General features: G+C 38.3%; 1 protein-coding gene across 33 annotated transcripts in view; it reads right to left on the bottom strand.

Moving 5' to 3' along the window:
- The window catches only part of KCNMA1 (potassium calcium-activated channel subfamily M alpha 1), a 739,251-nt gene that overhangs the window by 8,468 nt on the left and 708,828 nt on the right, over positions 1-21,955 (bottom strand). For 15 of the 33 annotated variants that reach the window (XM_045841907.1, XM_045841896.1, XM_045841897.1 and 12 more), the window contains 3 exons: positions 12,079-12,273; positions 10,152-10,270; positions 8,164-8,388 (listed from right to left, as the gene is read on the bottom strand). In XM_045841907.1, coding sequence (XP_045697863.1) covers positions 8,164-8,388; positions 10,152-10,270; positions 12,079-12,273 — 539 coding nt within the window. Of the gene's footprint in view, positions 1-5,738; positions 8,389-10,151; positions 10,271-12,078; positions 12,274-21,955 lie in introns of those variants that run through there. The other 18 variants (XM_045841891.1, XM_045841892.1, XM_045841893.1 and 15 more) reach the window with 3 other exon arrangements.

Genomic DNA, 21,955 nt, shown 5'->3' with positions numbered 1-21,955 from the left:
CTGGACTCACATGTTAACAAGAATTGCTCACCTGTACTGACAGAAAAGAGTGTGGTGTATGTCCCCATTTGCCTGGTGATTTATAAATTCGGCATCTATGCTTAGTTCATGATCACTCGGCTTCTTTCCCCTTGGTCTAGAGCTGTGTCCAGTACCCTGAGCCCTCAATGTAAATGCTCTGTCACTGGAGCTGGGGTGCATCTTGGTGAAAGCTTACTCACTTACTCCTTTGTTCAGCAGCTCGGTTTACCCCCAGAAAATTTCCTGCCTCTTGGATTATGCTCCACCCCCCTCTTTGCTGCTCTAGCTCTCTCACCTATTATAATTAAGTTCACTTTGATTTGAACAGATTGGACGATAGGAATTCATAATGCTACATCCTCACAGTGAAGCTAACTGATTAAGTGCTTTAAATTATTCCCCCTGACAGAATGATAAAGTTACAATCTGTTCTGAGATGATCTACAGCTTGCCAGACTCCTACAGCTTCTTTCTACATTCATTTATCTTTTTGTCAAGCAGAGTTTTTTTTTTTCCCAAGCCTCAATTCCATAGATCTTTTAAAGTCATCAGCACATCTGAATTATTAATGAGGCTTTACAGGCAAGGTTCCTGATGGGCTGGTTAAAAAAGGTTGTATAGAAACTGGGGACTGTGTACACATCAAAATAATTTCAGCTCCATTTAAAAAACCATTTAGTTCAAGTGTGACATAGATGAACCATTATGCATTTGTGGAAACCAATTTTTTGTGATGTACGATTAAGCTAACCTTTCAGAGAGGAGTAAAGTGTGATGGTTATCATGTTTTAAAAGCATTGCCAGGCCGCTGAAACAATTTCAAACTATGACTTTTTCCAATGGTTTGTGTGTAAAAATGAGTTTTAGAAGCGCTGAACCTAGCACCTGTGTTGTTTGCCTCAGCCACCCTGGGTTTTTGGACATGGCATCCTTCGGACTGATTTAGCAAAGGGATTTAGTGCTAGGCTGGACATGCCATCCTGGGAAGGAGCGTGAACTCTGCTTACAAAAATGAGCAGGTCTTTTGGGTGAAAGACCTAAGACAGTTGCAATTTGCTGAATTTTTTACAACTGCTGCAGACAATAATTGTTCAGGAGTTAGTCTTTACAGTTCAATTCAAAGTTGGCATTTTGACCTTTCATGGCAGGGAGAATATCAATTTCCTTCTGCTGTCTGTAAGAAAGAGAGGATTATTTCCCCATGTAAGCTTCTTTCTCTTTCCTTTTAAGTTTCTTGCCATAAAAAATTCTAAGTAGGGTAGCCCCTGTGTTTTGGCCACTCGGCCTCCACACAAGAAGGAGTAGGGTTAAAGCATATCCAGGGAATGAGCCAAGGTTTTCATTATGCCTGAGAGAGAGGATTTTTAATTTGAGTGGCTTGTAAGATATAAGCATATGTGTTGTTGGATACTTGGTTAGATACTTGGTCAAGGAAGTGGAAATATACTAATGCTCTGAACATTGTGCAAAAATGTCTGGGGGCAAAGGTATTTTATGAAGAGATTCTCCCAAAGGGCTTCATGGGAACACACACTTAATGATCACCAGTCATTCTACTTCAATGGAGAGTGTTTCAGGCATGACAATTACACATGGTTTATCAAATCTTGCCTTCCAAAAAAGAAACCGTGCCAATGGGTGCCTCCAAAATTGGCCATTAGGAGGGGTGCTCACAGAGGCAATTCCAATGAGTGCTGAAGTAGGAGTCTAGGATAAATTCAAATCCCTGACTGTATCCCCTTTCCTTGCCTCGCATGTCCCACATGCCAGAAAGGTTTCTGGGAACTTTATTGCATCCCTAAGATGAGAAGAGCAATAGGTCAGACCATGAGGTCCTTCTCATTGACAGAGAAAAAGAGCCCTATTTGTTCATAAGCTTCTTAAGGATGAGATATGCATGATGTCATTACTGTGAGTATAGGAAGGGAGTAGCATTGCACACAGTCTGTGGCAAGTGGGTTAGGAGAACAAGATAAAGCCTGGAAAATAACTGCAGAGAGGTGTTGGTAAAAGAATTGACACTGTCGTTGGCAGATACCACCTATCAAGACATGCCACTATGTATCCAGCATGGACAAGCAATGAGGTGTGGGCCAAGGAGATGTCATAGGGCAATGAATGGGTTAAGCTCATATGGATCTGGCTCTCTCACATACTAGTTGCATGGCTCTGAGCAAGTCATTATGAAATGTATGTTAGCTTAGTTTCTCCTCTATAAAATGGGGTTAATGGTAAGACTTTCCTGATCTGGTTTCCATGAATCACTTACCACAGGTCCAGTTACATGGTAAGTCAACGTGAGCTGTGAAGACTATTAGTAATTATTAGTAATAGCAGCAAGCAAGCATTACACCATAAAGGCAAAATTATCATAGACTTCAGTTTTACATTCCACTCTACTCCTTCCTGGCTAGGTGACTTTGAACAAATCTATCCCTCAGATTCGGCATGTTTCACACCAAGATTCCAACAGCATCTACGTCTGAGGTTGTCTCAAGGATTGAATGAGTTAATATAAGGAAAGTGCTTAGAAGCGTGTCTGGCCCATGGTAGTCACTGAGGTGTTAGCTTTGAGTATAAGGTCAGCACATAAGGATGGTTAGGATCTTTCAGTATGATTGCAAAAGAGCTGGGAGTAAGAACTAAAGTTTATTAATTGGGGGAGGGGTGATTATCTGAAGAATGGGGACTGCGGCAGTAGAGACAACCGAGGAGGATTTAGTGGGGTAGTCTTCACTTGGAAGGTGAGGAGTGACCTGGTATTCTGTCTGAGGAGGTCAGGGCTGCTACCCTCCTATGGCACCTGTGTCTTTGAAATATCAGCTTTCGCTCCACAGACCCCTACCCTACCTGCAAATCATCTCCATCTTTCACTGTTACTGTCATCACTGAGATGGAAGGGTCCAAAATAAGGGTCAGCATTTCCTCCAGCCACATGCAATCCCAGAATATTAAGCAATGGTGGGAAAGGTCCCAGATCTGGGCCAACATAATGGCTGGGGACCCAGAAGCAGAGAAACAGACTGCATTGTGAAAATTGAGTCTCTTTGTCGGCTCTGTGGGTTGTCAGTGCTGTGGGATTTAGCCTTTTCACGTAACTACTCCCCAGAGGAGAATGCATTAAAGGGGAGACGATGGATCAGCAAAGACATTTGGAATAATTGGCCCTCTTCTCGCTGTACCACAAGCTGAGGTTTAGAGAGAAAGGGATTGAAAGGAAAAGATTCCATCTGGATAGAGAAAACAGTTGAGGACAGTAACAGCTAACGAGGAGCTCAGCCTGCAGAAGGTAATGCTGTGTGGTTTCACACCTCACACTTCTGAGCGACATCCTTCTGTCCTGAAGACCCCTGGGCTCCCAGTGGGCCCCCATGCATGCTGCCTTCTTTCCTCTCCATGGGCAAATTGTGGCTATTTTATAGAAATGAAAATCATTTGTACCAGAGTGACAGCAGTTTTTGCTTATGAAAACTATCTCACTTCTTTGCTATTGTCCACTATGATTGCATTTGCCTTTTTTAACAGTCTAATGCTGCCATTCACTGGACAGGGCCAACTGCCCCCTCTGGCCCTCAACACCTGGAGGGCAGCATTTGCACACTTCCCTTTCAGGTGACTGGTGGCAGTTGGCAGAGATAATCCCTATCACTTCCCTCCGCAATGAATGTGCAACCTCCTGTTGGGAGACAGGCAAACAGGCTAGTGACAGGTGCCCACAGCTACTTCTTTCTCATGTTATGACAAAGCAGGGGTGAGCTGAAAGAAGCTGACTGAGACATTGATTTTGCCCTGTCTTGAGTTCCACAGGCCCTGAAGTTTCTGTACGCTCCTCTTTTTCCTTCAGGAGCCTGTTGCTATAGGAACCTGGCGGGTTGATTTAATTGTCTCTATTGGGATGCAAACACCTTTAGGCTTTTCCCATGCTGAAGAAGAGCCAGTCAAAAGGTTTTTCTGGTCACCTGGGATCTTGACAACACTGGCAGAAGGCACAGTTAGTCTCTCTGCTCACTGAGCTACATACAGGGTGGTAGTTCCCCTTTCTCAGTAGCTGTGAACCCAGCTCTAGACAGTGCCAACAGAACAGCAGCATCATGAAGAACATGCAGGCATTTGTTATGTTTTTGTAAAGATAAGCCAACGATGTAGAGGTAACTTATAAATTGATGAAAAATATACAAATATTTAAGGTTGATTTATTTCAAAGTATGTATTGAGCACCTGTTGTGAGTAAAGTTCTGGGTCACAACCTTTAGTATTTATAACATAATTTGAAAGTTTTCCCAACTGTAAGATAAATCTAAATGTACGTATAGGGGTCCAGCTTTCTCTTTAGCCATTTGAAGTGGCTCCAGGAAGGGGCCTGAATGGCAGTCATTAGGGATGATGATTATTTCATTATCATCATTGTTTTGAGGCCGAGGAGGTTTGAGCCTCCTGGTCTATTCACTTACATTTTAAGGATTACCCCTTTTGAAGCCTATAAAGCAAATTGGACTGAATAGCTTACAAATTGTTTCTTTTCTAGACTGTTGCCAAGAATTGAGTTCTAGCTCAATTGTTTTTAAATGCACATATGTTGTCTTCAAATAACTCCTTCACTTTCTACCCTTACCTACATGTTTCTTTGTTTGGTGGGGAGAGGAAAGAGGAAAGGCATAAAATTTTATGCCCCCTCCCTAGTACAACCTGAAAGAGGAATTGGAAGTTTGGCTTCACACAGAAAACAGTGAAATAGACTGTTTGTTCTATCAAGGAAAGTATAATATAGTAGTTTTGGCTAATAAAATAGAAGTAGTAGTAATACCTCTTTCATCATCGAATATATCATTACCCAAGTATAGTCAACTCTCAATCGTGTGCCCAAACTTCAGGAAAAAAATCCCAGCATTTCATCTCATGTCACAGTCTGGTCCCACTCCATTCCCATCACAATCATCTCACCAGAGCTGCTAACAGATTGTATATAAAATGCATTTTGGATTTACTTCTCTCTATCTGCCCAATCTCTGGTTGGGATTTAACAAGTGTAAGAATGGCAGGTGGCAGGAGAGACCTGGGTAATAGAGACTGAATTGTTAGCCCCCAGATAACTGGGTGTGAGCTACTGAGTTGATACATAGAGTTGAAAAGTTTTAATTTGGGGTCGTACTGATCAAATATAAAGGAGACCAGTGCTTTTGTTAGCAATAACCCTCCTGATTTCAATAGAAAGGAGGATGAAATATTGAAAAGCAGGTTTGCCAAATCAAATAGCTACAAATATTTTCCAGAAAAGTTTATCACCTGGTGTCATCACTTGATTTAGTAGGTCTTGCCAAGATAAACACAGAGATGTGGACAGACTGATGGGGGGCTGGGTTGGGGTTCTGGTAATGGGGGGAGGAGTGGAGGAAGCTGAGTATCTTGATGGGAAAATGCTTTTGAACTTGGAGCAAGGTATCAAGGTGGGCAGGGAGGCCACGTGCAGATCGAAAGGCAAGCCAGATGGAGAGAAGTTGCCCCCAAATTACCCAACCCAAACCCAAGAACACCAAAACAAACTCTAAGGGATCTAGCAGTAGCAGCAGCACAGCCTCATTGCGCTGAGCAATTTAGAAAGTGGAGAAAGGAGAAGGAAGAGGGAAGGAGGGGAAATGGGGTGGGAAAAAAAGCAAAACAAAATAAATAAAACCACAAACAGAACAATATAAATAAAAACAAACAAACCAATAACAGAATAAAATTTGTAACTCCTTTTTTTTAATTTCACAAAAGTTTTCACAAGGACAACGTTATAGAAGAAAACCCCCAGCAGTGGCTAGGTCATGCAGAACCATTAATTGTCATACCTTGGCCCATTCTATTCATCCTTGTTGCACTTTAGAGAGAGAAGTAAGCTATGTGAGTTTTACAATGCTTTTAAACTGTCATATTTCCTGTTGAGCACTTTAACTGGCACATTCTTACAGTTATAAATGTTCTGAGGGCATAACTTTACAACCTCCTTTGCAAAGAATGCATGAAGAGCTCTTCATGGTCCAAAACTAGGGATGTGTGTGTCTGTGTGTGTGTGTATGTATATATGTATACACACACACACGTATACAAGTAAATGTATGTGTGTGTATATAGAGATATTTATATAGTTATATATAAAAAGATAGTTATACATAATATATAAATCAATATATAGGGACAAAAATAATCTGAAAAAAAAACCTTCTACTCATAGGGCTTTTTAATGTACATGTATACAGTTATTCCCCACCCCTTTACTTGTTTGAATAATGCAGGCCATGTCTTTGGTGTGGGGGCAGAAGTTCTGACTAAGCCTCACCATTTTGTCAGTAAAAGTGCTTGTCAATTCACACAGCAAGCAAATCTTCAAAACTGTCATGCTTTGAGGGGGGACAGGGGGGTCCAAAATCTAAACCCAAACCATTCACCATAAAAACACCTTTTTAGAGATTCTACAGGTGTGACATTTTTCTCCTCTCCTACACCTCTGTTCTGTTGGATGGATTTTTTTAAGTAAACATTTCAAATATGCATATATCAGCTCAGGGCTAGTCCATTTCTATAAGAATTTGGTTAAGGTGGAATGGGCCTATTTTTAACAACTACTATACTGTCTAAAGTATGATTTGCATGCATAAAACATCTGAATTATATACTGAAAAAAAGGATATTTTTCTACCTTTCCTCTCATGCTCACTAACTGATAAAAGAAAGAAAACAAAAAAAATTATACCAAAATATGTTTGGCTCACTGTTATACCCTTCTTCTCCTCCCCATCACAAAATGACAAGGAGCAGCTCCCTCAGACTGTCCTCCACCTGCCTGAGTGAGTTGGCTATGATAGAGGGATTGACAAGGAGGGATTCTCCCACCAGCTTTCTGCTTTGGGACCAACAGTTTAAGGTGGTAGCTGCCTTCTGTCTTTGTTGGGTTAACTATGGCTTGATCCCCCCACATTCTGATCAATTTATCATGTCAGCTCCTAAAAACAGAAAAGGATCTGCTGCTGGGTTTATCTTCCTCTCACTGCACCATGGCCCAGCCCTTGCTCCTACCTGTCATGGGGGCCCTAGCTAATCAAACAGAGGGGAGTAAAAAGGTCCCCTGAGAATGTGTGGAAAAATACTTGCTCTTTCCTGAGCATTATTTATTCTGTACATAAGGTAAGTAATTCACCTTTTAAAAGATGTAAAAGTCCCAGGAAGGCAGTTTTTAATGACTTACATTCGATATTTATGATACATATGGCTTTTCATCCCAAATGTCAAAAGTGAAAGAAAAAAAATAGCTATTCATATGGCAGCATAAGGAGACAGAATAACAATTTAATATGCAATCAAACCTCTTTGCTCTTAAATTAAATGACTAGAATTTGATATATCCACAAATGGAATACTATTCTTTCTTCCACAGTAAGGGTAGAAATGTTCCTCTGAATTCCCAAAGGAAGCCAGCTCTGGAACTATAGCCCTTGGTTAGCAGCTAAAAAAAAAAAAACAAAACACCTCAGTTGTTCTTTTACAACCGAGCAGGTGTTTAATCATCATCTACACAAATGGCAAAAGCTTTTCAAAAGCTTCGCAATCCTTCAACCCAGAGAGTGGAAACATTTGATATGTTTTTGTTCCTTTTTGGTTGCTTGTTTCAAATAAACGTGTGTATATATTACTGTGTGTATATAAAAAAGAAAGGAAAACAACAATATAGTCAAAACCCAAAGCACCCTGATAATCCTGAAAAATCAGAATGAATTTTTCTTCTATATCAACTAAATTAACTAGGTCAACTTGCTTTGCCTAACTGCTGTGGGTCACAAGCCTCTGCTAATCTGCGACCTTATTCTCCCAGTGAGCTATTTATGTCTGGAGCATGCCTTTGGGTTACTTTCCCCCTAGGATCATAAATAACTTTTGGTCCTCTGCTTAGTTGCTGTTGTGCTCAAGGGTTTTATGGTGGTGAAATAAAAATGACAACCACATGCACACTATCATACATATGCAAATATGTGTAAAAAAGGGGGGGACTACAGGGGAAAATGGGGAAAGTTACTGTTGGAAACACCCACTGGGGAAATGAGTGGCAGATACAGTTTCACACACGGTGGCAGTGGATACACATATCAGAGCCGCTCTTCCTGCACGTACTTCTGTTTGTCTCGGGACTCCCGGGACTTGGGCCGGTTCGGACGGTTTGCTGTGGATGGGATGGAGTGAACAGAGGAGCTCTTCTTGCTGGAGGACTGGGATGAGTGGGAGGAATGGGAGAGGCTGGCCCGGGACTGGCCGGCGTTGTGGTCAAACTGCATTAAGCAGAAGATCAGGTCCGTCGGCACGAGCTCGAACTCGTATGGGGGGTTGGTGATGACATACCTGGAGGGGGAGAACAAAGAGGTCACAGAATGAGGATGGCTGGGTGGAAATTTCACCTCTCTGAATCAAAAGTAACTTGTCTGTTCCTCAGGTCTACTGGAAGATCTGGAAGGTGGACTTACAGCTGCTGGTCCATGGCATTAAGAATTACTTTCCAAGTTGAATGAAATCTTCTTCTCTTTTGCTCAATAGAGGCCAGCCATGAGCCCTGACATCCCAGATGCTGAATAAGTGCCAGGTAATGGGAAAACCAAACTGTGCTGCCTATGATCTACATGGCCCTTTCAATACAATGTCAAGTTCACTTCTGATCCCTGAGTACCCCAAGCACATGCAGGAGGTTTCATGGACTGCACTGCATTGTCTTTCATTCTAGAATGCTCTGACAATCCTGCACACACACCACAGGATCTTTGTTTACCATAGTGTAGCATCTTCTTAGTCCTTCCTCACTCTTTACTTTTTAAAAATCAACTTTGATGGGGATTTTACTAAATGGAAGAACATAAAACAACTTCTTGTCTATCAGTTGGTCCTGCTTTAACTGTTCTCAATTTGATCAAGTTTTCTCTGATTAACAACAGACATGACTTTAAAAAAATCAGTTTCATCAACAGCAGTGGATCTCAAAAGTGTGGTCCTTAGGTCAGAAATATCAGCATTCTTTTTTTTTTAGATTTTATTTATTTATTTTTTAGAGCAGGAAGGGAGGGAGAAAGAGAGAGAGAGAGAGAGAAACATCAATGTGCGGTTGCTGGGGGTCATGACCTACAACCCAGGCATGTGCCCTGACTGGGAATCGAACCTGCGACACTTTGGTTCGCAGCCCGTGCTCAATCCACTGAGCTACGCCAGCCAGGGCGATATCAGCATTCTTAAAAATACAAATTCTTAAGCAACCCTACCCCAAACATATGGAATCAGATACTCTGGGCATGCGGTTGAGCAGTTTGTGTTTTAACAAGCTTTGCGGGTGACCCTCATGTTCACTAAACTTCAAGAACCCACTGATCTACAGCAATTATTCTCAACTCTGGCTATACATTGCAATCTCTGGGCATTAAAACATGTTATTTTCATTCAAGACCAGTTAAGTCAGACTAATTGGGGTGTTTTTTAAAAGTACCCCCAGCAATTCTAATATTCAAGTAGGGTTGAGAAACACTCAACTCTGTAGCATTGTTACCTGGGATATATGTACACACACTGATTTTGATGATTCTAGGATGTACTCTTAATTTGGGGCTGCTCTGAATTTATCTTGATGCATATTAGAACAATACAACTAGCCAATGTAAACTGTTATTATTTCTGCTTCAGGTGCCAATATATAATTTTCTTAAATAAATATATCAAAGTAAATAAGTCAATTAAAAATGTATTAAGTAAAAATATAAGCATCTAAAATATGGCAAAAGAATCATTTATCTTAAATACTAGCAATATGAAATATCTCTATATTAGGTACCAACAGAATTTTCCCAGTAGCTGGAGTTTGGAGGAGATGCATCTATTCAAATGCTTGTAATTAGGTGATAGAACTATCCTACAAAATTTGAACTTTTCCCACAATGTCTTTATATCTGCTATTAGTAATTAAAGAAGGAAAGCTTCCCATAACTCAGTGTTGAACTGAATGAGCAGAGTAATTTGCATGTTGATAGTGTGTGTATGGGCCTTTGCTTTTGCCTTCACCATGGGGGACAGAAGGGTCATTTATATTGCTGCATATCAGTGGAAGAGCAGAGTGGAAACCTGCTCACCTCTTCGTGCACTGGCTGGGGGCGCTGAGGTGAGCATCTCTCAGTCGGTAAATTCCAAAACAAAGCATATTATATGTTTTCAGAGCTTTGCAGAACAGATCACCATAACAACCACCATCCTAGGAGACAACAAAAGAACAAAGAGAAACATCATTTTTATTGGCTTGGAAGTAGAGTTCCAGGGAGAAATGGGCCTTTTCACGAAGGCTTGTTTTGGTGTCTCTTGAGCTGGAGGATCTGTAAAGGACTGTGGCTGAAAAAGTCAGTGTGGTTAACAGCCTACACCCAATATTTTGGAATCAAATAATGAGATTTCCCCCTGGTTCTCTCTAGCTTTCCATCTGTAGCAATGAGAGCTCTAAGGAGGCTGCACCTCTCCCTCACTTTAAGTGAAGGTGTAAAGCTTGAAGGTCTCAGATGCATGTTGCTCAGAAGAAACTGGGTCTGCAAAATGGTGCTTATGTTTAGCCCCAGCTTGGCTGTAATCACTGTGATCTGACTGTGTTGTCAAAACTGCTTGAGTGATAATTAAAATCACTGAGAGAAGACCCTACCAGGTACTATGGTGATAGACTCTTTCAGGTAAGAACTGTGTGAAAAGCACAATTTACAGACCTCAGAGATAACAAGAGTGGAAGAGAAAATGTTTTCCCAGGAGCTGGAGGTCTGCAGGCTGAATAACTGGAATTCACAGTTCTAATCAGTTCACAGCCACCTCCCAACGGTCTGGAGCCTGACGTGGAATGTGAAAGCAAATTCATTCACTTGGAAATGCTGGATTCAGGTAGGTGTTATAGGAAGGGCACTGAAGAAGGACTTCACCGGGAATAAAGTGACTGCATTTGTCTATCCTGTCTTTGAGGCATCATATTAGAGAATACAAGCAGAGCCAAATCTTACCATTGTTTCAAGTCTTGGTCCTTAAAATGATATATTAAGTGATAGTTAAAAGAGCTGCTAGTTATAGGAACTGCCTTTCAAAAAAAGTCCAGTCTAACAAACGTCCCTGCCTATAACCAAACTAAAATATGGAGCAAGTTATTATTACAGTTTCAGAAGAAATGAAGAAAGTACCCCTTTCCTTGAGCAATACTATTGTTTATACAATGGGTTTATTGGATCCTAAGACTTGTGGCTCCACCCCTTGAACTCATCCCTGGAGTAGGGCTGGGAATAAGGGTCAAGATTGCACACTTCTGCTAAAATGCTGGTGCATGGAACCCAAAGGGAGGCATTGGTCACCTCTGCAGCAGGGAGGCTTGGAGGAGAGTGACTGATTCCAGCCTCAGAAATTAAAAGACCTGAATCAGGAATGACAGACATTAAAGGATCTGCACAGGATGTTATTGTTTGGTCAGTGGTAGTGGATGCATACACTTACTGGTGGTGTTTTGAAAGTCACCAGTGCCTGGGTCCTATCCAGACACAAAAACTCAGAAACCTGGGGGCTGCACATGGCCATCAGTGAATTGCAAAAGCTCCTCATAGGCCATTAATGTGCATTTGGTGTTAAGTAGCCCTGAGCTATGCTAAGAGCCTGTAGAAACTGTTCCCAGATTTGACTGCATGTTGGAATCACTTGCTAGCTTCTATCTCTTGGTAAAAGATACCCAAGAGGAGTAAGCCACAGGCTCAGAAGCTAGGGCTCCTGATGCTATTCCTGATAGAGCCAGTCTTCAGTCTCTCTGAGACTCAGTTTCCTTAGAGTGTCTGATAATAGAACCTACATCAAAGGACTGCCATGAGCATCAACATGAATGACCACATGTAGAGCATGTACCTGATATACAGTAAGCTGTAAACACTACCTTTTATAGTTATTTACTTTAGAAGGTAGAAAAGATAGATGCCTAGCTTGTCACTATCTGGTACCTAGTTCATTTGGACCAAACAGCAGGCTCAGGTGACCTCTGTGCAATGCACTCACCCCCAAGTCTGCAAAGGGCCCATCCAGCAATGCTAACTGGGCCACGCGGCAGCGGTCCCTATTGGCCAGCGTCTGGGGGGTGCTATAACCCCCTCGAAGAGCATTCTCCTCAGCAATCAGAGCCTCGAGCTCCGGTGTGGCTCCTCCGGTCACCAGGGTCCGTATCAGGGTAAGGATATTGTCATTGAAGTATGTCTGGGAAGAGACAGAGAGAGAGAGAGAGATAGGGGGGAGTCCTTTAAGCACATATCCTAAAGTCACGACAACCGACATCCAAATTACAACTTTTCTTGGTATTCCTGTTTAAAGTTCTGGCCTGTCTCTTCAAATAATTTTATGTGGGAAGTGAAAAGACAGCAGCCTCCAATTATTCTATTGTTTTCTCTCCTACTTGGTTTTGCCACAAGAGCCTGACTTTTAAAACCCAATTCAGAGGATTTTTATTAAAGGGCTAAAGTCCAAATTGTTGGTGTTCACCATAATTGACATTACCCAGGATGTACATACTGCTTACATGTGTAATAAAATGCAGCCTTCCCAGGCTGCTGACCCAAGCAGGGCCACCCCCGAGGCCCTGTCACCCACGTGCCTGGAAGCCACCTCCCCACAATGGCAAAACTTCTGCGTTGAAAGGAGATGCCAAGGGCATCATTAAGGCCACAGGCTCCACAACTTATCACACAGGTTTTGATACTGTCCTACCCAGAAGTCAACTAAATATGCCAGACAAATTTATGATGAGGTACATGTCCTGGTGTGTGCACTTTTGGTTTTGTTTTTTCTATATAACCTCAGGAGTCTGAGGCAAACCCAGCTAATTAGGGAAGCTTCCTCTACATGTATATTTGTCTCACATCTGACATATAACAGGTCTGTCAAGAGTAAAATAATGGGAGTTTAAAAAAAAATTAATAGGATGTCCAGTGAAAGAGCTTAAGAAGACATCTGTTACCCAGCCTAATTTGAAAAAAATCTCAGTTAAGGGTCTGCATTCCATTCTCTCATGTAAGAAGAAATCAAACAAGCTAAAATCCAACCAAATATTGCCTATGGCCTTTGAGGATGTATGGGCCTTTGGGAGCAGGTTAGGAAAGACAGCTTCATTTTTCCTTCAGCAGTTTCTAAGACAGTTTACCTGGCTAAATTGAGTGGGGAACAAATCAGGTAAGGTTAGGTTCTCATCTTGCTTGGCCATCACTATTTCTATGTCTTGGGGAAGTTGCCTAATCACTCTGGGCTTTGATTTTCTTGTCAGTAAACTAAGCACAGTCATTAAGATCAACTTTATATGCAAAGAATTCCATGAGGACTTCCCAGTTCATATGAGAGCTAGTGGGGCAGAGTTCATTTCCTCATTGAAATATTAAAAAAATACTCAAGTGATACAGAATTCTAAGAGTAAGGAAACTACAAGTGTAATTCAGAGCCAGTCTGACCGTAAGAGAGTGTATACTCTACCAGAGTGCACTTGTGCAGGGTAGACGCAGAACAAGGACAAGTAAAGGAGGAAATGTTGCTAGCATGTGTGTGTGTGTGTGTGTGTGTGTGTGTGTGTGTGTGTACACATAATGGTATATATTTATATCTATTATCTGACTGGGTAGATAACTAGATAGATAGGTATAGAGTGGTTAAAGGAGAAGGTTCAAGCTGTGGATTTAATGCTGCTCTCATACTTAGGAGCTGCATAACCTTAGAAAGTTATTACCACTTTTCTGCCTCAATTTCATAACCTGCGAAATGTACTGATACAGTGGTTATAAGGACTGTATAACTAATACATGTGAGGCACTTAGAAAAGTGTGCATAGGAAGCACTATAAATACATTTGGCCTAACATCAGAGACTTGGGTCTTTTGATGATGACAAGAGCAGTCAGCTCATTCCCAACCTTCCCTTTATATAAATCTCTTACATTTTTTTGTGGGGAATGGGGTGTAAAGCAAGGCCATTCATTTCATCCTTGAGTCTGCACTTGTCAGTCTGCCTCCAATCTAATGCCCCACTCAGGAATGGCTCCCTGAGGGTCATGGGGAACTACATCCTGGGATGTGGTTGTAGCACTGAGGCAGGCCACCAGAGGCACTCTTGAGTAGGCTCATGGCACATAAACAAACATTTCCAAGATAAATCCTCTTCCCCACCATCAGAGAGCTTATCATTAGAAGCTAAAGACCACTCCTGGGCGCTGCAGCACATGAAATGAGTGAGCACTGGACACAGAACTTTGGCAAGAGCCTTTGCATTGAAATCACCCTTCTAGATCAAGACCAATGGGGGAGAGTAACAGCACACAGGAAGGACAACAGAATACCCATGACCTTGAACACTGAAAAACAGACCTCTCCTTGCTTAAATGTAGAGGAGTGAAAAGAAAGCCAAAGACCCAATGTATAGATTTTTTAAAAGGGTACCCCAGTGTTTACGATATAAAGGAAATCAGTGAAAATTAGAAGAAGTAAAAGAAAAATTTGTTTTGGAATGATATTTTTTAAAAAAATATAGAGTATCTTTAACAAGTCAAAGATTAGATGATAAGAAAGCTTACTTCATACAATTTATCTAATTGTTGTGTATAATATTGAAATTAAAATGGATGTGGTAAGAAATAGTTAAAAGAGTCCAATATCCTTCCATGACAAACACACATAATGTACTAAGAATAGAAGGGAACTTCCTCAACCTGATAAAGGGCATGCATAAAAAACACACAGCTAACATCAAATTTAATGTTGAAACATTGGATATTTTCCCCTTAAGATCAGAAACAAGAGGGAAATAGTGGTCTTCATCACTTCTATTTAACATAGCACTGGAGGTTCTAGCCAGGCAAGAAGGAAAAAAAAAGGCATCCATATCAGAATGGAATAAGTAAAACTGTCTCTATTCTCTAAGAACATAATCTTAAATATACAGGGTGGGGCTAAAGTAGGTTTACAGCTGTGAATACTCAGAACACAGAATTAATAGAGCTATTATAATAATCTAACCTGCATTTTTTTTTCATACAAACAACTGTAAACTTACTTTCCCCCACCTTGTATATAAATCCTAGGGAATCCACTAAAATACTATTATAGGTAACGAATAAATTCAGCAACTTTGCAAGATACAGAATCAATATACAAAAATCATTTGTGTATCTGTGTACTTTCAATAAATAAAACAAGAATAAAATTAAGAAAACAATCCCAATTAGAAAAGCAATACAAAGAATAAAATACTTAGTAATAAGTATTAACCAAGGAGGTACAAGACTGATACTCAGAAAACTATAATATTGCTGTAAATAATTGAAGAAGATCTAAGTAAATGGAAAAGACAATATAATTAAGATAGCAATATGCCTCAAAACAAACTAAATATTCAAAGTAATCTCTATCAAAATCTCAAAGACCATTTTTTGTAGAAATGGATAAGTTTATTCTAAAATTCATATGAAATTGCAAGTGACTACAAAGCTAAGAAAATCTTGGAAAAAAAAGTTGGAGGCCTCACATTCCTAATTTTAAAACACACTACAAAGTTACTTAATCAAGATAGTGTGATATTGGCATACAGTTAGCATCTGCACCATTGGAATAGAATTGAGAATCCAGAAATAAACTCATACCCTTGTGGTCAATTGATTTTGAACCAGGGTGCCAGGGCCATTCTGGAGAAAGACCGTAGCCTGTGAAACAAATGGTGCTACAACAACTGGTACAAAAGAATAAAGCTGGATTCCTACCTCACATCATGTGCAAAAATTAACTCAGAATAGATTGCAGACCTAAATATAAGAGTTAAACTATAAGGCACTTAGAAAAAACACAGGAGTAAATCTTTATCACTTTGATTTGAAAATGGATTCTTTGATATAACACCTACAACACAAGCAAAAAAAAAAAAAAACCCAGATACATTGAAATTCAAAATTAAAAGTATTTTGTGCATCAAAGAACAGTCTCCAGAGGGTGAAAGGAAAACATACAGAATGAGAGAAAATATTCCCAAATCATACATCTGATTAGGGTCTAGCACCCAGAATATACATTTTAAAATCTTCCAATTCAACAACATGGAGACAGATCTCCTGCTTTTTTAAATGGACAAAAACTTAAATAAGCATTTCTCCTAAAAAGATATGCAAATCATAAACAAATGAAAAGATGCTCACCATCACTAGTCATTATCAAATTCAAATTAAAAACATGAGCTACCATTCCACACCCACTAGGCTTACTATAATCAAAAAGACAGATGATATTAAGAGTTGGTGAGGCTGTGGAGAAATTAGAACACTAATGGACTGCTGGTGGGAATGTTAAATGATGCAGCCCTTTTGGAAAGCAGTCTGGAAATTCCTCATACGGTTAAACATAGAGTTACCATATAATCCACCAATTTCACTCCTCTACATATACCCAAGAGAAGTGAAAACATGCGTCCATATGAAACTTGTTCATGAATGTTTATATCCATAATCCATCATTCATAATAGTGAAAAAGTGAAAATTATCCATCAGTTAGTGAAAGCATAATCAAAGTATATGTCCAAGCTTGAATATTATTTGGCAATAAAAAGAGGTGAAATACTGATATATGCTTCAACACAGGTGAACTTTGAAAACATTACGCTAAGTGAAAGAAGTCAGTCACAAAAGAATATACATTATATGATTCCATTTATATAAAATGTCCAAAAAGGCAAATGTATAGAGCTAGGCAGTAGATTACTGGCTTAGAGTTGGGACATACGGATAGTAGGGGATAGCTAAAGGGTATGGGCTTCTTTTTAGAGCAAAGAAAATGTTCTAAAATTGGCTGTGGTGATGGCTGTACATATCTGTGATTATGCTAAAAGCCATTACATTGTACATTTAAATGGGTGAATTGCATGATGTTGATTATATTTCAATGAAGATGTTAAAAAATAGTTAAAATGTAACTAAATTTATAATGGCCAATATTTATCTGTTAACAAGCAGTAATTAACAATACTGTGCTGTACACTAAAAAATTTAAGTGGGTAGATCTCATGTTAAATGTTCTTATCACAATAAAAGAAGCAGCATGTTATAGAACTGAAATTCGCACACACACATACACACACACACAATTAGTAATATGGAAGTAAAACTAAGTTCACGAAAACTACATAGAGAAATGTGTAGATATTTTTTTCTTTTTTCAGATGTTACATTGATAAATGCCAAGTATTCACAAATTAAAGTTATAAACAAAATTCAAGCAGGTAAAAATGAGGAAGCAAACAAGGAAAAAATGAGTACAGAATGAGTAAGTTTGAGGAGCAAAGTGGTTCAGGCCAGTACTTACACCTGTAATGTATGAGGTAAATACTGGATTTAAATTATTAAATGAAGAAAAGAGTAACCTAATACAATGCTGTTTTTTTTATTTTTTATTTTAAAGTTTCTCCACTTGTCTCTTAAATACTGTAACTGTTCACTTTGAACTAGGATGCAATCAAGCCTTGTGCACTATATTTGATTGTTGTGGTTTGTTAGTCACTCTTTTTTTTAGAAATATTTTATTTATTTGCTTTTAGGGAGGGGGAAGGGAAGGAGAAACATCAATGTGTGATTGCCTCTCTCATGCCCCCTACTGGGGACCTGGCCTGCAACCCAGGCATGTGCCCTGACAGGGCGACAACTGGCAACCCTTTGGTTCACAGGCCCACGCTCAATCCACTGAGCTACTACACCAGCCAGCAGTAAGGGCTAAAAAATATACTCTTTTAACAGCTTTCAATACATATAGTACAATGAAGAAAAAAGTAACCTGGTACAATGCTGTATTTTTTTTAATGAAAGATCAGATTAACCAGAGACTTCTTTAGAAAATTTAAGATCAATGTCAATGGAATTATGAAAGGACATAATTATTTCAAAAATTCTAAATGCAGTTAAATTGTTAATCATCTGTGAAGGCAACAGAAATATTTTTCAATTTCTGAGTACCTAAGCATTTATTGATTTACTTTATTCAGGAACAAAAATCAGCTTTCCGGTCACCAGTACTAGTGAAGTATATTGAAACTTGAAATTTAAAAAACTGTTAACTGAATGAATGAAAACACTGAAAGCAATTCTTGAAATAAAAAAATGACATAAAATTATGTTAATACATTAATATTAAATTATTTTTAAAGTCATAAAAATGAGATAGAATAGAGCAGAGTGGATATAAAGGCATGCAAATTCCTCCTTCCCTATAGGAGGAGAAATCAAGAGCTACCATGTTTTCCTAGATATTGACACTTAGAAATTATAATTTCAATTATATTGATAGACTGGTAACCACTAACCACAGTAAAAACTAAAATGGGTAGTTTACATGCCAAAAAAGAAAGTAAGCACACAAAATAGAGTTCACATACCTAAAGATGAATAATACAATTAATTACAGAAGCATACATAAGGCACAATGCAAAATTACAGCATTGTATGTGATATAACTAAACAAAAATGAGCTAAATGATAATGTGGCAAAGAGTCTCAGACTTGTTCAAAAGCTAAAATCAAGTCAGATGTTGTTATCATCAGAGACAAACAAGAACAGACAAACAAACAAAAGGTATAGAAAAGTATATTTCAAGGAAAAAAATTTAAATATACATTGAGTTAACTTTACATTGATTGTTATATCTTTACAATAAAGATATAACTTTTTTTATTTTAATTGTTGTTCAAGTAGTTTTCTGCCTTTTACTCCCATCCCAGCCCAACCCCTAGCTCTTCCCACCTCCCTCTTATTTCCATCCCCCCCTTGTTTTTGTCCGTGTGTCCCTTATACTTGCTCCTGCAAGCCCTTCCCTTTTCCCCTAAAATTCCTTCCCCTCTCCCTTCAGGTCACTTCTTTATGGACAAAATAATATAACTGAAATATAGAAAACAATTACAGTCAAATAAATATAAACTGAATATGATATTTGAAAGTGATATGGGAAATATCACTGTGCTTCTAGGTTTCACAAATCAAATAGACCAAAATATTTTTTTAAAAATTAAGCCTATAATAAGCACGATTTAGCAGATTTGTATTAAACTTTGTCACATTTTTGGATAGCTTCCAAACAATAATATGAAAAAATGGTCAAAGGCCCCAAGCATGAAATCTCAATATATATGATATAAACTGCACAGTATACATTTTAAAATTAATAAAAATTAATAACTATCCCAACACTACCAAGTCTTTTTAAAAGTGTCCTAAATATCTATAGATCAAGATGGAAATCAAACTTAGAATATAGAGTATTTAAAATTAAAAGACCTTTGAAAATAATATATTAAAATGTCATAGGTTAAAGCCAAAGCTACAGAGAGAAATTCAGAGGCCTTTAATGTTTTTATTATTAAGTAAGAAAAAATACAATAAATAATGCTAAGCATTAAATGAATTTTTTTATTATTCCTTTTTATCTAAGAAAAGCAGAAGGATGAAATAATAAAGCATCAACTAATGAAAGAGCAAGAGGATAGTTTGTGAATTGATAGATGCAAGAAGTAATTCTTTGAAAAAATAAACAAACCTATGACAAATATAACTGCAACAAAAAAGATTTAAAATTTCAAATAAGAAAGAGAGTATAGTGTCATATATGTTGAGGTTAACACTACTATTCTGGAAGTTGGGTTTAACACCTCAGTCACTGGACATGAGGAAGAATAGCTACTGCTTTTCAGCAGAAAGCAGGATAATGACAGTCTACTGAGAGGCAGAGAAGATCATTTGGGGAAAAAAAGAGAAAGAACTTCCATGTTCCCTAACACAAACTAGACATTATAATGTCATATTTTTTCTAGTAAAATTTTTAAGTATGATAAATGCCTAATTATAGATTCAGCTGAACTTTTTAAAAACTTGATACAATCATGTGAAATTTCCCATGGAAACAGTTTATGAAATTGTCCTTCCAGGTATTATAAAATAAATATTGAAAAATTCAAACTAAACATTATAGACAATATTAACAATTGGAAGGTCAGTCAACCAGAATAGATTAATGACAACCATAGCCTACCAGTTATGAGACCAGTCTTACAACAAATTTACCCCTTGGGCCAAACCTGATTTGTCCTTTGTTTTATAAATAAAGTTTTATTGGGACCTAGACATGCCCATTTATTTACTAATAAGCATTTGTGCTATAATAGCAGAGTTGAGTAGTTTTGAGGGAGTCTGTATGGCTCTCAAAAGCCTGAAATATTCATCATCTGTTTTTTTTAAAGTTTGCTGATCCATTTCTAATAAAAGCATCACACACCATAGGGAAGGTATATTTATTCAACATACTATTTAGGGGAAACTGGCTATCTGGAAAAGAGTTTTCAACATTATAGCAATGATTAAATAAATAAAGATAGGCTTACATGACTTACATAATACATATATTTATATTATGCTTCCAGAGACTATTAACTGGCATGGTAACAATTATATGATATAATATTAAAATATTCAAAAAAGCAAGATCCCAAAAAGGTGATCTAAAATTCATGTCAAAAGTACAGACCTCAACTGTACTCAGTACTCCAAAGTTTTACTTGATGATAGAATCCTGCTTTTTATTCTTTCTTATAATTCAATTTATTTTATGTATTTTTTACTATGGAAAAATAGTTATTTGAAATTTCTAAAAAATGAAGTAAATGAAATTTATACAACTCAGTAGCAAAATAAATCTGATTAAAAATTGTGCAAACAAACTGAACAATCATTTTTCCAAAGAAGACATACAGATGATCAACAGGTACGGGAAAATATGCTCAGCATCACTAATCATCAGGGAAATGAAAATCACAATCACAATGAGATATCACCTCACGCCTGTCAGAATGACTATTGTCAAAAAGATAAGAAATAACAAGTGTTGGTGAGTGTGTAGAGGAAAGGAAAACTTTGTACACTGTTGGTGGGCATGTAATTTGGTACAGCCACTATGGCAAATAACATGGGTTGCCTCAAAAATTGCTTGTAGCAGAACTACCATAGAATCTAGCCTTTCCACTTACGTGTATGCCTAAGGAAACAAAATCACTGTCCTGAAGAGTTATTTTCTGCCTCAATGTTCACTGCAGCATTATTTACAATAACGAAGTCAAGGAAAACAATATAAGTGTCCATCAACACATAAATGGATAAAGAAAACGTGGTATATAAACAGCATGGAATATTATTCAACTGAGGAAACTCTGCATTTGCAACAACCTGGGTGAATCCTGACAGCATTATGCTAAGTAAAATAAGTCAGAGAAATACAAATATAGTATAATCTATCTCACTTACACATGAATCTAAAAAAAATTGATCTCATAGAAACAGAACAGATCAGTGGTTGCAGGAGTAAGAAGTGGGGGTGGGGTCAGGGAAATGGGTGAAGGTGGTCAAAAGACACAAACTGTCAGCTATGATGTGGGTAAGGTCTGGGGATGTAATGTACAGTGTGGTGAGTATAGTTAATGACATTGTACCATATATGTGAAAGCTGCTAAAAGAGTAGATTTTTAAATTTCTCACTCCTCAAAAAACTCTAATGAGCCCTGGCTGGTGTAGCTCAGTGGATCAAGCGCGGGCTGAGAACCAAAGTGTCGCAAGTTCGATTCCCAGTCAGGGTACATGTCTGGGTTGCAGGCCATGACCCCCAGCAACTGCACATTGATGTTTCTCTCTCTCTCTTTCTCTCTTTCTCCTTCCCTTCCCTCTCTAAAAATAAATAAATAAAATCTTAAAAAAAAAACTAATTACGTGAGGTGATGGATATGTTAATTAATTTTATTATAATAATCATTCTGCAATATATAAATATATCAAATTATTATTTTGTATACCGTAAACTTACATAAAATTATAAGTCAATTATATCTCAATA

This window comes from Phyllostomus hastatus, unplaced genomic scaffold (assembly GCF_019186645.2).
Source record: "Phyllostomus hastatus isolate PE091 unplaced genomic scaffold, TTU_PhHast_1.1 phas_contig_38, whole genome shotgun sequence".
Taxonomy (NCBI): domain Eukaryota; kingdom Metazoa; phylum Chordata; class Mammalia; order Chiroptera; family Phyllostomidae; genus Phyllostomus; species Phyllostomus hastatus.
This window is presented reverse-complemented; position numbering and strand designations above follow the sequence as displayed.